The sequence below is a fragment of the Momordica charantia genome, assembly GCF_013281855.1.
Source record: "Momordica charantia cultivar OHB3-1 chromosome 3 unlocalized genomic scaffold, Mcharantia_2.0 BLBB01000003.1, whole genome shotgun sequence".
Taxonomy (NCBI): domain Eukaryota; kingdom Viridiplantae; phylum Streptophyta; class Magnoliopsida; order Cucurbitales; family Cucurbitaceae; genus Momordica; species Momordica charantia.
Genome location: NW_028275161.1, coordinates 22,773,251 through 22,789,122, shown reverse-complemented (window position 1 = coordinate 22,789,122; position 15,872 = coordinate 22,773,251). Strand labels below are relative to the sequence as shown.

The following is a 15,872-nucleotide window of genomic DNA, read 5'->3' as shown; positions in this document are numbered from 1 at the left end:
ATTATTCCACAGTGATGTTTCTTCTAGAACCAATTGCAATGACTGAAGAACGAGTTTTAGTGTACATGATCAGAAAAACGATAATTCAATTGCAAAAATCTACTTTCTACAGCAAAATAGGAGACTTCCTTTCCTCCCACCAAAGGCAACATGAATTAAGACTTGTAGGAAATGAAATATTCAACACAGAATAAAAAAGAAAAACAGGGGAAAGGATCCAATTCGACTACAAGATAGAAAAGAAAAAAGGAAGAAAGCAAGCTAATTGGTATTTGGTATAAATTAGTCATAAAGACGAGGTTGATGAAGAATAAGAGAAAGAAGAAGAAGGATGGGGCAGCGTAGTTGAAGTTGTAGGAGGTCCAAACAAGGTCGGTTTGGGCGGAATTTGTAAGCCATCACCACTCCCTTCCAACATAGCCACCACATCACTCATCGATGGCCTATCGTCTGGCAATGTCTGAATACAATGCAACCCCACAATAATTATTTTTCTTGCCATTTCTTCTTCTTCCTCTGTGTTCCCCCACCACAGCCCTCCATCTTTTAGATCATTGTATATCCAATCAGGAAAATACTCTTCACTGCTCTCCTCCACTCCTTCATTCCGACGATTCTTTCTTTCACCCACCATTTCAGTTACCAGCATTCCGTAGCTATAAACATCAGCCTTGTGGGAAACCTTCCCATAATTTTTAAATATCACTTCCGGTGCCATGAATCCTGCCGTCCCCTTTACACCTGTCATCGATACGTGACTCTCTTTGGCCTTGCATTGCTTGGCAAGTCCAAAGTCTGAGATCTTGGGGCAGAAGTTCTTGTCCAGAAGAATGTTGTGTGGTTTTATGTCAAAATGCAAAATCCTTGTGTTGCAGCCACGATGTAAGTACTCTAACCCTCGAGCCACACCGATTATGATGCTGTATAACGTGTTCCAATCCAACACCACCTCATTTTTTTGCAACCTTTTGTTAAATATATACTTTTCTAATGACCCTTTTGGCATATACTCATAAATTAGAGCTCTTTTGTTGCGCTCGTAGCAGAAACCCAAGAGCGTGGCTATGTTTACGTGCGAAGTTCTGGTGATGCTAATAACTTCGTTCATGAAGTCTTGGCTGTTCTCTTTGTCATTCAAAAGTTTCACGGCCACATCATGACCATCTGATAACTTTCCTTTGTAGACAGTGCTAAATCCTCCTTGTCCAAGCTTGTTCTTGAAGGAGCATGTAATTTTCTTCAGCTTTGAGTAACTGTATCGCTTCGGGGTGTGTATGGAGTATCTTTTGATGATCTCGTCGATTTCATCCTTGCTTGAGATGCTTTTTCTTGCGTAGCAGGTGAAGATGATGATGGAGATTACCAGAATGATGCTTCCTGAAGAAATTGCAACTGCAGAAGGGGTTTCAATCAGTAGAGCAATAATGCAACGTTGAAACTTGGTGAATGGTTAAAGGAAAAAAAAAGCAGTGAAATGGAAATGAAGAGAGGGAAAGGTCGGTAATGAACTTTTAGCGAAAGCTAGAAGTCTGTCGTACCTATGATAAATATTTTCTTGAGCGATTTTGACTTTCCTGTAAAAGAAAACATGAAGTAGCATAAATTGTTTTCATTTCACGAATTTGTTGGTTGAAAATAGATCATAGTGTTGACTAATGATCACTTAGGATGAAACCCAGATAGAACTAATGGCAGCAATAATCTTGAAGGGAAAACAAAAACAGGTCATGAGGGCAGAGTTTGAATACATACCGGATCCGGATGGAGATGTTGCTGGTGCTGCAACCCGTGAGGAAGAACAGAGTTCAAAACCATTAGAAGAAGATTTGCAGAAGCATTTTGCTTGACTGAAAAAAAAAGGATTATAGTTTATGGAGTCCTCATAGCCAAAGATACCACCAGAAACACTGCAGCTTCTACATGCTTGAGCATCAACCTTCAGATCGGAATCAAACTGTTCTCTGATACGCCGCGCTACATTTTGCAGACCACCAAGTTCATTTAACCACATTGGCGAAATTAGCACTATTGCACTCATCATACAATATGCATCAGCAATAGCAGTTATGTTTTGAAATGGCATGTAACTAAATTGAGTTACAGAACAAGTACTTTTGTCTGGGATTTGGCAGTAATAGTACAGAGGTATGATCCCATAGATGTAACTTGAAATATTTTTCGAACAAAATCCATCTGAAAAGTCGATTTCACCTATTATAAGAATTTGATCATTGGTATTAAAACTCAGGAGCTCGTATTCCGCTCCCAAAATTTCTATGGTTGTGCCGCGGCTTCCATCGCAATTGACCTTCATTGTCTCAGGATAACTACAAGTTCCTGTTCGGTTATTTCTCCAGAGAGGAAATTCCAGCGTACCAATACTCTCGCACTTCAACGGATCATTGCAGTTCAAGAACCATTCTCCATAAAAAGCAGAGGAAGCAGGGGAAGAATTCAGCAGCATGAGGAGCATAAAAGCCAGAGAAAGGTGTAAAGGACGAAATGGAAACAATCTGGAGTTCATTTTCAGGGAACAGAAATCTGGTTTTGAAATAATTTGGGAGAAGAAGAAGTTATGATATAGGAATCACTGAAATGGTTTAGGGTGTTGGCTGTTGGGAATGAGAAACAGACTCACAGAGTCGAAGAAAAGTCGAGGGGGAAGGAAAGGAAACCTGGAAGTTAATGGATGCATAGTTAGTTGACTGGCGCAAAAACTTAACTTGGTCAAGAGAAAAAAAGAAAGAAAAAAAGAAATGGAAAAGGGAGATAAAGGAGACATTTCCATGTGGGGTCAACTTTAATCTTTGTAAGCTTCTGAACAACGTAAGGGTCAGAGCAAAATTTTAAAAAAATGAAGAAGAGAGAGACGACGACTTTAGGCAACCAATTGATATATGAATTGATTACTTGCTTTGACGGAAGATATGTGTTATGAATAAGTCATATGGGGTAGGAAGTGGGGACTCACTGTATCACATGGCTTTAAAGTGGTAGTCCCTCTCGCTCAAATAGTTTCCAGCTAAGTTGTTCAAACAAAAATTTCTCCATTAGAATCTCAAAGATACTAACTCTGACCAGGTTGCAATACTTGGTGCAACCTCGTGTCGAGAGCAGGTTGGCTCGGTATCCACCTCGGGCAGAGTTTGCTCGGTATAATATCCGCCAACATTCAACAAAAGGACAATTCTGCTCATAGGAAATTCTTGTTGCTGGCGGAACATCCTCTTGCTGGTGAGTATGAACTCTGACCATCAAGGCTTACGAACAAACCTTTTCTAAAGGTACACAAACTCTTCACTAAACTTCTAGCTCGTCACCTCTACTCTTCGATCTGAGTCTTAAAACTTCAGAGTTGATTTGGCCAACCACCACACTAGTGTTAGGTTCTGGTATATACGTACCAGCTTGGGTCGGTGAGGCTCCTCAGCCCAGCTCGCGCGAACACGTCACCTCATTCGGAATCCAGCATCAATAATGAAGAATATTTATCGAAAAGGTATAATCCGATGAAGTTATCTCAATTGTGGTGGTTCGGTTATTTTTGCAATTGAATTTGAATTCTGGTAACCCGCAATAGTTTCCCTTCTCTCAGTTCTCCAGAAGGAATAGGAAATGTCAACCAAGTCTCGTTAATTGTAAACAATAATACTGCAACCTTGAATTCAATCAAAATTCTTCCCTGCTTGCCATCAAATCATATAAGTTTCAATAGTCAATTGTGTTTACTGAAAGGAAAAGTGATGTCAAATCTAGGAGTGTTCAAGCAGGGGTAATTGGTTGTTGTTATGCTGCTTCTTCTGGAGTATTAAACTAACACTCGGCGTTCAGGCATAAAAGGAATATGTCCAAACAGCAAGGAACAAGCAAGAAGAGGGAAGCTAATCCCAGTTTCATAAAGACGATGTCGATGAAGAAGAAGAAGGAGCAGAAAAAGAAAGTCGAGGCAGCGCAGCCGCAGGAGGAGGTCCAAACAAGGTTGGTTTTGGCGGAATCTGTAAGCCATCAATACTCCCTTCTAGCATCGCTACCACATCACTCATCGAAGGCCTGTCATCAGGCAATGTCTGAATGCAATGCAACCCCACAATTATCATTTTTCTTGCCATTTCCTCTTCTTCCTCTGTATTGCCCCAACTACAGCCTTCATCTGTTTCACATTGTGTAAGATCCTTGTATATCCAATCAGGAAAGTACTCTACACTCTCACTGCTCTCCCCCACTACTCCTTCATTCGGGTTCTTTCTTTCTCCCACCATTTCAAGAACCAGCATTCCAAAGCTATAAACATCCGACTTGTGAGAAACCTTGCCAATGTTTCTAAATATTACTTCAGGTGCCATGAACCCTACTGTCCCCTTCACGCCTGTCATCGACACATGACTCTCCTTGGCCCTGCATTGCTTGGCTAGCCCAAAGTCTGAGATTTTGGGGCAGAACTCATTGTCTAAAAGAATGTTGTGTGGTTTTATGTCAAAATGCAAAATCCTTGTATTGCAGCCTCGATGCAGGTACTCTAGCCTCGGCCCACGCCGATAACAATGCCATACAGTGTGCTCCAATCCAACTCCGCATCATTTTTCTGCAGCCCTTTGTGAAATATATACTTATCCAGTGACCCTTTAGGCATATACTCGTAAATCAAAGCTCTTTTATTCCGCTCGTAGCAGAAACCCAAAAGAGTGGCTATATTTACGTGGGAAGTTCTGGTGATGCTTACAACTTCATTCATAAAATCTTGGCCATTTTCTTTGGATTCACTCAAAAGTTTCACGGCCACTTCGTGACCGTCTGGTAACTTTCCTTTGTAGACAGTGCTGAATCCTCCTTGGCCAAGCTTGTTCTTGAAGGAATCTGTGATTTTCTTTAGCATTGAGTAACTATATCGCTTGGGTGTTTGTGTGGAATATGTCTTTATAATTTCTTCAATTTCGTCTTTGTTTGAGGTTCTCTTCCTTGTGCAGTAGATGAAGATGATGATGGAGATTATCAAAATGGTGCTTCCTGAAGCAATTGCAACTGAAGAAGGAGGTTTCAATTTATATGATAAGCAAGACAGTAATTCAATGTAGAAATCTTATGAAATTTTAGCAAAGCTAGAAGTCTGTAGTACCTATGATAAATATTTTCTTCAGTAACTTTCCTGAAAAAGAAAAAATGAAATAGGACAAGCATATAAAAGTCCTCTAAAGAAAAAAAAAAAGCAAATCTCTATGTTCGCATACTCTTCTCTTTACAGGAACGATCGCATACTCTCTTTCATACACATTTTCTCTTACTAATCTCTTGCTTTCTCTCATTACTTGTTTTAATTTCACTAATTTTTCTTTAGGTCACAGAGTTGAATACTGATTGAAACTAGATAGAACTGTTGCAGCGGTCTCGGAGGGAAAACAAAAACAGTTCAAAGTTTGAATTCATACCGGATCCGGATGGAGGAGATGCTGCAATCAGTGAGGAAGAACAGACTTCAAACCCATTAGAGGGAGATGAGCAGTAGCATCTTGTTTGATTCAGAAGTAAATCATAACCACAAACACCCCCAGGAACACTGCAACTTCTACATACTTGAGCGTCAACCTTTGGCTCATACAAAAACTCTGCTCTGATATTCTGCTCCACCTTCTGCAAATCCGCAAGTTCTGTTAACAGCAATGATGGTGAAATTGGCACTACTGCACTTACCTTACAATATGCATCAGCATTAGCGGTCGTGTTTTCAAATGGTACGTAGCTAAATTTAGTTCCGAAACAAGTGGGGTTGCTGCATTCATAAGATACAGGAATGATCGCATAGATGGGAATGGACGAGTTTTTGTGATCTCCCCAACAAAATTGATCCGAAAAGTCGATTTCAGCTACCATAAGAATTTGATCTTTTGTGGTGAAACCCAGGAGTTCGAATTTTGCTCCAAAGATTTGTGTGGTTGTGCGGCGGCTTCCCTCGCAATTGAGCTTCATTGCCTCGGGACGACCGCAACTTCCGGTTCCGTCGTATCTCCAGAGAGGAAATTCGATGGTACCAACACTCTCGCAGTTCAACGAATCCTTGCAGTTCAAGAACCATTCTTCATAAGCAGAGGAAGCAGGAAGAGAGATGAGGAGAATGAGGAGCATGGACGCTAAAGAAAGGTGTAAAAGAGGAAATGGGAAGGATCTGGAATTCATTTCCAGTGAAGAGAAATCTGAGTTTTGCAATATGGGAGAAGAAGACATGGTAAAGGATTCGTGAGAACAGAGCAGTATTGAAGCAAAGTCATGGGAGTTAGTGGATGCGTGCTTAGTTGACTGGAGCAAACACTCCAATAAATTAAAAAAAGTTTTCACATGGAGGGCAAAAATTCAACCCTCAAACATTTATTGTAGAATTCAAGCTATCAACTACCCGTTTGATAAGGGATTTTTTTCAAAAATAATGTATTTTTAAAAATAAAATACAGATTTCAGTAGGTCCGAAACTAATTCCGAAGATAAGGGAGGTAAATCGCAGGCAAGGAATGCGATTTAAGATAAATCACAAGAAATTTCATGCGATTTAGGCTAAATCGCGTCGAGTGCCCGCGATTTTGGGGACGTGGCTCCACGATTAAGGCACGTGATTTTAAAGAGATGATAATAATAAAAAAATCGCGTAATGGGAAAATGGCACGTAAATCGTACGATTGGGATTTTGCTCCTTCCAACTTTGCTCTTTAGTTCCTAATCATGGATCCACCCCACCAAAATTCAACTGTTCAAACACAAATCCCCATCAATTTTGTGAATTATCAAACTGTACAGCAAAAACCCAACTCGATGAACTGAGATTGAGATGGAAATATTCGTTAAAATTGGAAACAGGACGATGAAATGAGAAGCCAGTCTTCGATTTCTCTATTTATGTTACCTTTCACTTCCAGTCATCAATTTTTTTTACAGAAACCAACTCATTTCGATTCCACCGACATAATCGGAAAGGGTGGCTTGAGGATGAGTTGGAAAATCGGTAGCCATTCAAGTGTCCCTCGTAACAGAGAGAGTTCCATTTTTTTTTTTGTTTCCCAAATGTACGCAATTTACGTGAAAATCGCGTGCAATATACGCGATTTACCTTGGAATCGCGTATAATGTCTGACTCACCCAACCTTCACACGTGGATGACACCGCATCAAATTAATACGATATTTTACTTCAACTGCCGGTACATTATTTTCGTCAATAGTTTGTGTGCATACCTTAGTTTTAGATTTTCTTTTTTATATTTAATTTCTATTTTTTATATAATTACTTAAAAAGCTACACTATTTTTGTAATTTTTTAAAACATTACATTATTGATGAAATTTGCCCGATTCATAAGCATTCGTTTTTTGTTTTGGGTATTTAGTTTTTAGTTTTAAAAAATATGCTTACTTGATAACCAATCAAAATTTTTGTTTTCTATTTTTTAAAATCAGTAGATTAAAATCATTTTTGAAATCTTTAGTAGATTAAAAAGTATAGTTTTTGAAAACTTCTATTTTTCAAAATCTCATTTTTTCTTCTAACACTCAATTTTTTTTTCTTTGAGATATTTTTCTCTCCATATTTTTTCTATAGTTCTAAAATATTTGTCTATCTAAATTGGTCTCTCTAGAAAATTTCTCTCTCTCAAATTTTTATCTCCCTCGCCAAAAATTTTATTGAGTTAATAAAAATTGGTTGGAATAACAAAAAAGACAAGACAGTATTTTTAAAGTTTTAACATGGTAACATGTATTCTATCTTACCATGAAACCACAAACAAAAAGCCTTACCCACTACCATTTGGTGTTGAGGATTTGCTAATCCAAGGCATAGTAACAGAATCCGGGGATTGTGGCACTGAACCAACCTTCAGCTCATCTTCGCTTAATATGTCTAATTCTTCTGTCTTCCTTCTGCCACAACTTCGACTTTCTATATTCTTTAGAATTTCCAAAGCTTCCAACATCGACGGCCTCATGTCTTTCACACTTTGCAGGCATTGAAATGCCAACCCTGCAACTGCATATATCATATCTCTCACACTTTGATCCGTTTCAAATCGAAGAGATGGGTCTACAAAGTTGTGTAGATCGTTGTTTTGGATCTTGTTGATTGCCATTGTCCACAAGTTAATCTCATGCCTGTGCCTTGTGACATCAACTGCTGGCTTTGAAGATATCAACTCAACCAATACGACCCCAAAACTAAAGACGTCGCTTTTATTAGTAAGTTGATAACATTCTTGATACTCTGGATCGATGTAGCCAGGAGTTCCTTGTGGAGCAGTTGAAACATGGGTGGCTTGCGTAGGAGAAAGGCAAGACAATCCTAAATCGGCCACTTTAACACTTAAGTTCTTGTCAAGAAGAATGTTGGTGGTTTTAACATCACGGTGGATGGTCTTAGAAGCATGGAGATAAGCCAGAGCACTTGCAGTCTCTATGGCAATCTTCAACCTTGTAATCCATGGAAGCTCACCGGATTTTGCTCGGTTTCCATGAAGATGATCGGCTAGAGTACCGTTCGGAATGAACTCATACACGAGTAGGAGTTCACGAGAGCGTCTAGAGGTGCATCCATAAAGGGTTACTAGATGTTGGTGGTGCAAACAAGTGAGGATCTTCACCTCATTCATGAAATGTTCAACTTTCCTGTAGTTGTTTTCGAACAATCGTTTAACCGCAACTTCACGACCGTCTCGAAGTTTGCCTATGAAGATATCAAAGCACAGACAAATGAATTAGAACTTCATACTCTAATCCATATGCTTATGTCAGAAAACTAAAAATATGGACTGATCTTCACCATAGTAGACGGTGCCAAAGCCACCATCTCCAAGTTCTTTGGCTGGATTGAATTTGTCTGTGGCTTCTTCAAGCTCGCCATAAGAGAACAGAGGTACAACCATGTAGTTTTCTCCTTTCTCAAGTTCCTTCGATGGAGGATCAAAATAATTGTTTCCAAGGGGAAAGGAAGAAGCATGGGCATGCTTGTTCTTCTGCAAGCGCAGCAAGATGAGAGAAATTGTACCCATTAAAATTATGCCTCCAATACCACAACCAACACCTGCCATGGCATTCATTTTTCTTGTTAAGTTTGTTGAGTTTCCAAACGTAATAATAATGTATGTAATATGAAATCGAGGTCTAGTATTTACCGATGACGGTGTTCTTCCATTTATCATTGGACTCTTCTGTCATGGTAAGCAATTGGGAAGCAAATCGTTAGACGATTGTTTTACCAGAAGAATGAGAAAAAACAGTCAAAACACATAACATTATGGCTAGGCAACTTTAACACAAGACCAAGAACAGAATTAAGATTTTCTAAAAAGTCTCTTTGCAGGTTTCGAGATGAGGTTGATCAGGATAAAAGCACACATACTAGTTGCTTTGGAATCCACACTGGCCACCACTGTCACAGTTGCTACGCTTTTGAGCAGTCCAATTTGAAGTGGTACCATCTTCAAGATATCAGAATAAATATTCCTCAACAACCCAGAAAAATCATCTGCCCATTACTTAGGGGCACCTCAAGAATCGGAAAAGAAGTACATAAGCTCCAAAAAGCAATCATGGAAAGCTGAAAAAGAATGGAGTTTGCTTTTGCTCGAACAATCAATTGGGTAGCTATAATTGGGAGGAAGGGAGGTGCAGTTGTAGAAGAAGAAAAGAATGGCTTTGGTAGGAGATATCTTTGATGTCATAATCATCTTCTGAAATTCTTATAACTGGGTTTTCATCTTTGCAGGTGAAGCTTGGGTATCCACAGAAGGAGCTGTGTGAACGAGCTATTCAGAAAGACTAGCATATATTTGGACCCATCCCGAAGAGTTAGGAGCATAAGCTTCAAACTTTTTGTCTGAGGACACAGTTTGGCAGGTTAAAGCTGTAAAGATGACGATGAAAAGAAAAGGGGTTCTCCTGAAATTCGTAAATGGAAGAAAATGATTGAGTTTAGAATATAGAAGAAGAAGAAACAGAAAGGTGGGAAAATGAAGAGAAGTTTTTGAAGAAAATTTCAGGTGAACCGACCATGTTAGAATTAGATTTAGGGGGTTGTTTCTTGTCACAAGTCATTCAGAAGACTAGGAAGTGGGCCACCGGAAATGATTCATAAGATTGCTTTTGAGAATTTTGTGGCATAAAAATTCATATATAACTTTGAAGCAAATGGAAGAAGAAGAACGAGGAATTACCAAGAGCATGAGCTGTTCCGCAGAAGTAAGGATGTATTTCTCCGCTTCTACAAATGCAGTAAAATGGGTACGTTCCGTTTCCTCCGCAATTGCCGCCATTTCTCTCGCAATCGTTGCACGCCACAGTATACAAATTCCCGTATTCCACATCGAACCCACGTCTCACAGCCTTCTCCACTAATCTCGTTCTGTTCTTCAAACCTTCTTTCAACCCTTCCATCGTAACCTTCACATCGATGTTCATCGTACACTCCTCGATTAGCAGATTCCAAGTCGCCGCCGACGGTTCGAAAGCATAATTCGCTCTCCCATTCTTCTCCTCTTCCGAACCGCAACTAAATTTGTACGTCTCCGGAATTTCCTTTTGCGCCGAGCAATTGTACCGCACGGAGATGTTCTGATCGTTCGAGGAATACACGAACAGATGGTGATCCAGAGTCGCCGTTTGGGTTTGATTTTTAGGGCATAAATTATCGAATAGGTCCGATCTTGCGATCGTCATTCTGTGATCCGACTGGTTGATTTTCAGAATGTTGTATTCCAGAGAATTGATTTGAATGGTGGTGGTTCGATTGTGTTTGCATTTGAGTTCGAATTCTCGCCTCCCGCAAAACCCTTTCCTCTCATTCCCCCAGAAGGGATAGGCTATGTTAACCAATTCTCCGCAATTGTAACTGTGACCGCAGGCTTTAAATTCATCAATGGCGTCTACGGTGAAACATAGCGAAAGATGAAACGCGATGAAGAAGACGTTACTGATGGTGGTGCTTTGGGATGTTTTCATTTTCTTGAGCTTCTGAACAATGAAACGATCAGAAAGAAAGAAGGAGATAATCCCGGCTATCAATTTTCAAGTCTCACTGACTGTGAAGTGTCGTCTTCAAAGAAAAGTCTGAACAAAAACATGAACAGAAGAAGAGGAGATTGTTTGAATTAGTCAATTGTTTAGTCAAAGGAACAAATTGGTCAAATATGAGAGACTTGGAACTTTCGTCAAGGATTATGGAGATCTAAAAGAAAAACCCTTTCATCCTGTGTAACAGATGAAGATTACGATGGAGATTATTTGAGTTTCTGATTCAGGTAAAATGGTTTCTTGATTTGGCAGCCAATTTCAAGTACTGAATGGTAGAAAGTAGTAAAAGAAGAATGAAACACAGAGAGAAAGGTGGGTTTTCAATTATAATAGTTGAAAGAATGTTTACATGTTGGAGATTTTGAAATGAAGAACTCTGTGGCGCCTTCTCATGGGGTTCAATTGGACTTCAAAAAAGAAAGAAAGAAATGAAGCTAATTGTTAAACTGAGTGTTGTAAATATGAGCTGGTGGACGCAGAGGAAGAAGAAGCTGATCCAAACAAATTGGGTTTTGGCGGAATCTGTAAGGCATCAGCATTCCCTTCCAACATCCCCACCACATCGCACATCGACGGCCTCTCCTCTGGAAATGTTTGAATGCAACTCAGCCCCACAATTATCATTTTTCTTGCCATTTCTTCTTCTTCCTCTGTTCTCCCCCACCAGCACCCTCCTCCCTCCATTTCACTCTGTGTAAGATCCTTATATATCCAATCGGGGAAGTACTCTTCACTGCTCTCCCCTGCTCCTTCATTCGGATTCTTTCTTTCTCCCACCATCTCAAGAACCAACATTCCATAGCTATAAACATCAGACTTGGGGGAAACTTTTCCGAGGTTCCTAAATATTACTTCCGGCGCCATGAATCCCGCCGTCCCCTTCACGCCGGTCATCGACACGTGACTCTCTCTGGCCCTGCATTGCTTGGCAAGCCCAAAGTCTGAGATCTTGGGGCAGAACTCATTGTCCAACAGAATGTTGTGTGGTTTTATGTCGAAATGCAAGATCCTTGTGTTGCAGCCTTGATGCAAGTACTCTAATCCTCTAGCCACCCCAACAGCAATGCTATAAACCGTGTTCCAATCCAACTTTTCCACATTACTTCTTTGCGGATCTTTGTGAAATATGTACTTGTCCAATGACCCTTTGGGCATATACTCATAAATCAAAGCTCTTTTGTTCCGTTCGTAGCAAAAACCCAAGATAGAGACTATGTTTACGTGCGAAGTTCTGGTGATGCTAACAACTTCGTTCATAAAATCTTGACCATTTTGATCTCTTGATTCATTCAGAAGTTTCACGGCCACATCGCGGCCGTCCGGTAGTTTTCCTCTGTAGACGGTGCTAAATCCTCCTTGGCCGAGCTTGTTGTTGAAGGAGTCTGTGATTTTCTTCAGCTTTGAGTAACTGTATCGCTTGGGAGTGTGTGTGGAATATCTGCTTATAATTTCGTCGATTTTGTCTTTAGGGATGCTGTTTCTTGTGTGATAGATGATGATGACGACGAGGGAGATTATGGAAATGATGCCACCTAAAACAATTGCAACTGAAGAAGGAAGGGTGTCTCAATTAATATGCTCAATAAAGCAATAATGTAATGCAAAATCTGGTGAATGGTACAAGAAATGGTACCTATGATTGATATTTTCTTCGGGAATCTGTATGATACTCCTGCAAAACAAAACATAGAAGTATTTAGAAGTGATTTTACAAAAATGCAGACAGTGGATTGGTTTTTAAGTGCTATTCTTTGAAGAAGAACAATAGTGGTGTTCGCCCCATTAAAGTTTTTAAGTGCACGAGATAAATGTAGAAAGGGAGATATTTTTTCTATGGTTCACGGTAATAAAGAATTATCAAATTTCCAATGAAGTAAAGTGAGCATAATTTAGTGGTATTGACATATATCTCTAATTAAGAGGTGGTAAGTTCTAAGTATTTTTCTTCTTTAGATACTTTATTTTTCTATCTCTCATATTTTATATACCTAATATGGATGATATACTCCATATTAGATATGTCACCTAAAATGAAGTATATGGTTGATGTTGATTTCTTTCTCAATTTATGAAAATAATAAGAGTAAAATTGGAATAGAAATAAATAAAATTTTTACTTTTAAAATTTTGTCATTTTGCTGCAATGTTTACAAATGTGGCAAATATTTGTCTTTCCGGTTTTTTTTTTTTTTTGACAAAACAAATATTTTTCTTACCCCTTAAAAATATTATATTTTTCTCTATAAAATTGTAGATTATTTTAATGGATGGCAAAATTAGTATTTTTTTTTTAAAAGAAAAGTTATAGGTATTTTTAATTTTGTTTTTTTTTAACAAAAGAATGTGTAAATATGACAAATTTTAATATTCATTAATGTGGGTATATATATATATATATATATATATATATATATATATTGTAATTTTCGCTTTTGGCCTTATCTTTGTTTTTTTGTTTTTGTTTTTTTTGACATCTCATTATCTTTGTTAGTGATTTATAGTTACCATTAATTAACTCTTTTTTTTAAGACATCAATTAACTCATTTTATAGTAATGAATGATATAGTTATAAATTGTTTACTACCGCTCTAAAAACAAGTGATTTACTATTATTTGTTATTCGAACCATGGCAATTGCTAGCTGACTCCCATGGTAATCACTGCATTACTACCACAATAGCAATCCTAGTACCATGGTTTTGCCAGCATGCTGTGGTGATCGTGGATTTACCCTGGAAGGGTAATTTTGTACAAAGAAAGTTGAATTTGAGTAAAATTTAATCTTTATGCAATATTTGCATATATTTTTTTAGTGTGCTATATTTGCTTAACATTTTACTTATATTTTACCATATGTGCAACTTTCCTAACTTTTCTTTTTGGTAAAATACACTTGATCCCTAAGATTGAAGATATGTTTCAATTTTATCTTTAATTTTCAAAAAGTGACAGTTTGATCCCAACTCTTAGAAAATGATTACTAATGATTATAATGTTATAGAAGTGAGTTGGAAAATAAATAAAAAAATTTCATATAATTAAAAATAATATAAAATTTATAAAATATGCAACCTTTCAACTTGTTGTATTTTACCCATTCTTTCTCTTAAATCTAAGGTCTCAATCTTTCAGCTCTATTTCTCATTTTCTTTTTTTCAATAAAAAAGTAAGATTATGTTTGATAGGTGATGACTCTAGTTGGTTCGTTCGTTCTTTTTTTTTTTTTACAGAAACTCTAAAATTGTAAATAAAAAACGAAAATTTATAGGAAAATTGAAATTTTAAATTAAGTATTCAAAATTTTGTCACATTTATTATGTATTTTATGAGAAAAAACAATAAAATAATACTTTTATTGTTTGGAAAAAATTGGAAATAGGGATAAAAAAAATAAAAATAATTGATTTTGTTATTTAATAATATGTACGAGAAACGAGAAATTCGAGTAATTACCAAATATTTATATTTTAAAAGAACAGAAAACGACAAAACAACAAAAGAGAAAAGTTTTGAAACGGGCCCTTCCTTTTGAGTCCATCACCTTCAGGTAGTAGCAGGTGATAGAGAGCTAGATTCCGTAGTTTAAAAGCAAAGGAGGAATCAAACGTACGTACCAGGAGCAGCCGCAGCTCTACAGGCGGATGGCTGCGCATCTTGGCTTTCGCAAATGCAGTAAAATGGGTACGTCCCGTTTCCTCCGCACTTTCCCCCGCTCTCCTTGCACCCCTCACACTCCGTCGAGTACAGATTCCCGTACTCCACGTCGAATCCTCCTCTCAGAGCACTCTCCACCGCGCCCGTTCTGTTCTTCCCGTTCCCGCCTTCCCACCCCTCTCTCCTTACTTTCACTTCGACGTTCGTTCTACATTTCCCCTCGAATTGATTCCTCCAAATCGTCTGCATCGCGTCGAATGCGTAATTCCCGCTCCCGTTCTTCTCTCCTTCCCCCCCGCAAGAAAATCTGTAACTCTCTACGTTCTCCCCTTGCAGCGGGCAATCGTACCACAGAGAGATTTGGAGATCGTTTTCGGAATATCTGAACACATTGTAGTCCAAATTCGCCGTTCCGGTTTTGTTTTTAGGGCATAGGTTACCCGGGACTAGGAGGTCTGATCTTGCGATCGTCATTCTGTGATCCGTTTGGTTGATTCTCAGGACGTTGTAGTCGAACGAGTTGATTTGAATCGTGGTGGTTCGGTTTCGTTTGCAGTTGAGCTCGAATTCTCGCCGCCCGCAAAACCCCTGCCTCTTATTCCCCCAGAAGGGATAGGTTATGTTTACCAATTCTCCGCAATTGTAACTGATACCGCAGGCTTTAAATTCGTCATCGCCAAAAGATGGCGAAAGATGAAACGCGATGAAGGAGATGAACAAGAAGTTGCCGATGAACGTGTGGTTTAGGCCGAAGGAGGTCAATGAGAGATGGATAATTCTCATTTTGTTTAGCTTCTGAACAACCGGATTCATCAGAAAGAGATGTAATCAGCTCATGATTCTGTAGTTTTAGCTGCAGTTGAAGTGTCATCTTCACAGAAAGTCAGAGCATAAAAAAAATGAAAATCCATCTGTCGTTGACATCTTTCCCGAACCCCACCATCAGCTGATGAGTTTCTTCATCTCCTTCGTTTTCATCAGCAACAAAAGAAAATGAAAGGAGAGACGACTTTAGGCAACATTGATATATGAACGTGGAACGTGGATCTCCTGCTTCGACGGATAGTATCTGCTTCTTAAGAAATTCTCAATGGAGTGAGAATTTCCCAAGGCTTCCGTGGACTAGATCAAAAACTCGTAGTCCCCTGGCTGAAGCAGTCCATCTCTGTAAGTTGCTTA

The 15,872-nt window shown here is 38.7% G+C and overlaps 3 protein-coding genes, 2 long non-coding RNA genes and 1 pseudogene across 8 annotated transcripts; 2 read left to right on the top strand and 4 right to left on the bottom strand.

Annotated features, from left to right (window-relative positions):
* Window positions 1-66: 66 nt before the first annotated feature.
* LOC111008666 (PR5-like receptor kinase) lies at window positions 67-2,532 on the bottom strand. 2 transcript variants are annotated; one of them, XM_022281418.2, is made up of 4 exons: window positions 2,212-2,532; window positions 1,753-1,974; window positions 1,539-1,574; window positions 67-1,392 (listed from the first exon to the last, which is right to left on the bottom strand). In XM_022281418.2, exons 1-4 carry the CDS (start codon window positions 2,522-2,524, stop codon window positions 287-289), a joined length of 1,677 nt encoding a protein of 558 aa, XP_022137110.1. In that variant the 5' UTR covers window positions 2,525-2,532; the 3' UTR covers window positions 67-286. The 2 variants fall into 2 exon arrangements, with proteins under 2 accessions (XP_022137110.1, XP_022137109.1); XM_022281417.2 differs by having other exon boundaries at window positions 1,753-2,532.
* On the top strand, window positions 742-1,608 carry LOC148212599 (uncharacterized). Its single transcript, XR_015789879.1, has 3 exons — window positions 742-882; window positions 1,047-1,229; window positions 1,341-1,608. It is a non-coding gene; the product is annotated as an uncharacterized LOC148212599 (long non-coding RNA).
* Window positions 2,533-3,144: 612 nt separating the features above from the next.
* On the top strand, window positions 3,145-6,416 carry LOC148212597 (uncharacterized). Its single transcript, XR_015789878.1, has 3 exons — window positions 3,145-3,284; window positions 3,381-3,499; window positions 3,832-6,416. It is a non-coding gene; the product is annotated as an uncharacterized LOC148212597 (long non-coding RNA).
* Window positions 3,894-5,556, bottom strand: LOC148212598 (PR5-like receptor kinase pseudogene; annotated as a pseudogene). Its single transcript, XR_015789877.1, has 3 exons — window positions 5,424-5,556; window positions 5,114-5,143; window positions 3,894-5,019 (listed from the first exon to the last, which is right to left on the bottom strand). The product of XR_015789877.1 is annotated as a PR5-like receptor kinase pseudogene (transcript).
* Window positions 6,417-7,665: 1,249 nt separating the features above from the next.
* On the bottom strand, window positions 7,666-11,188 carry LOC111008789 (LEAF RUST 10 DISEASE-RESISTANCE LOCUS RECEPTOR-LIKE PROTEIN KINASE-like 1.2). Of its 2 annotated transcripts, none has more exons than XM_022281600.2 (4): window positions 10,183-11,188; window positions 9,142-9,177; window positions 8,790-9,050; window positions 7,666-8,693 (listed from the first exon to the last, which is right to left on the bottom strand). In XM_022281600.2, the coding sequence occupies exons 1-4, from the start codon at window positions 10,964-10,966 to the stop codon at window positions 7,771-7,773; spliced, it is 2,004 nt and encodes a 667-aa protein (XP_022137292.2). In that variant the 5' UTR covers window positions 10,967-11,188; the 3' UTR covers window positions 7,666-7,770. The 2 variants fall into 2 exon arrangements, with proteins under 2 accessions (XP_022137292.2, XP_087978109.1); XM_088121983.1 differs by having other exon boundaries at window positions 9,142-9,174.
* A 147-nt stretch (window positions 11,189-11,335) lies between these two features.
* LOC111008790 (LEAF RUST 10 DISEASE-RESISTANCE LOCUS RECEPTOR-LIKE PROTEIN KINASE-like 2.4) lies at window positions 11,336-15,859 on the bottom strand. The gene is made up of 3 exons (XM_022281601.2): window positions 14,654-15,859; window positions 12,672-12,710; window positions 11,336-12,585 (listed from the first exon to the last, which is right to left on the bottom strand). The coding sequence occupies exons 1-3, from the start codon at window positions 15,504-15,506 to the stop codon at window positions 11,480-11,482; spliced, it is 1,998 nt and encodes a 665-aa protein (XP_022137293.2). The 5' UTR covers window positions 15,507-15,859; the 3' UTR covers window positions 11,336-11,479.
* Window positions 15,860-15,872: the final 13 nt, after the last annotated feature.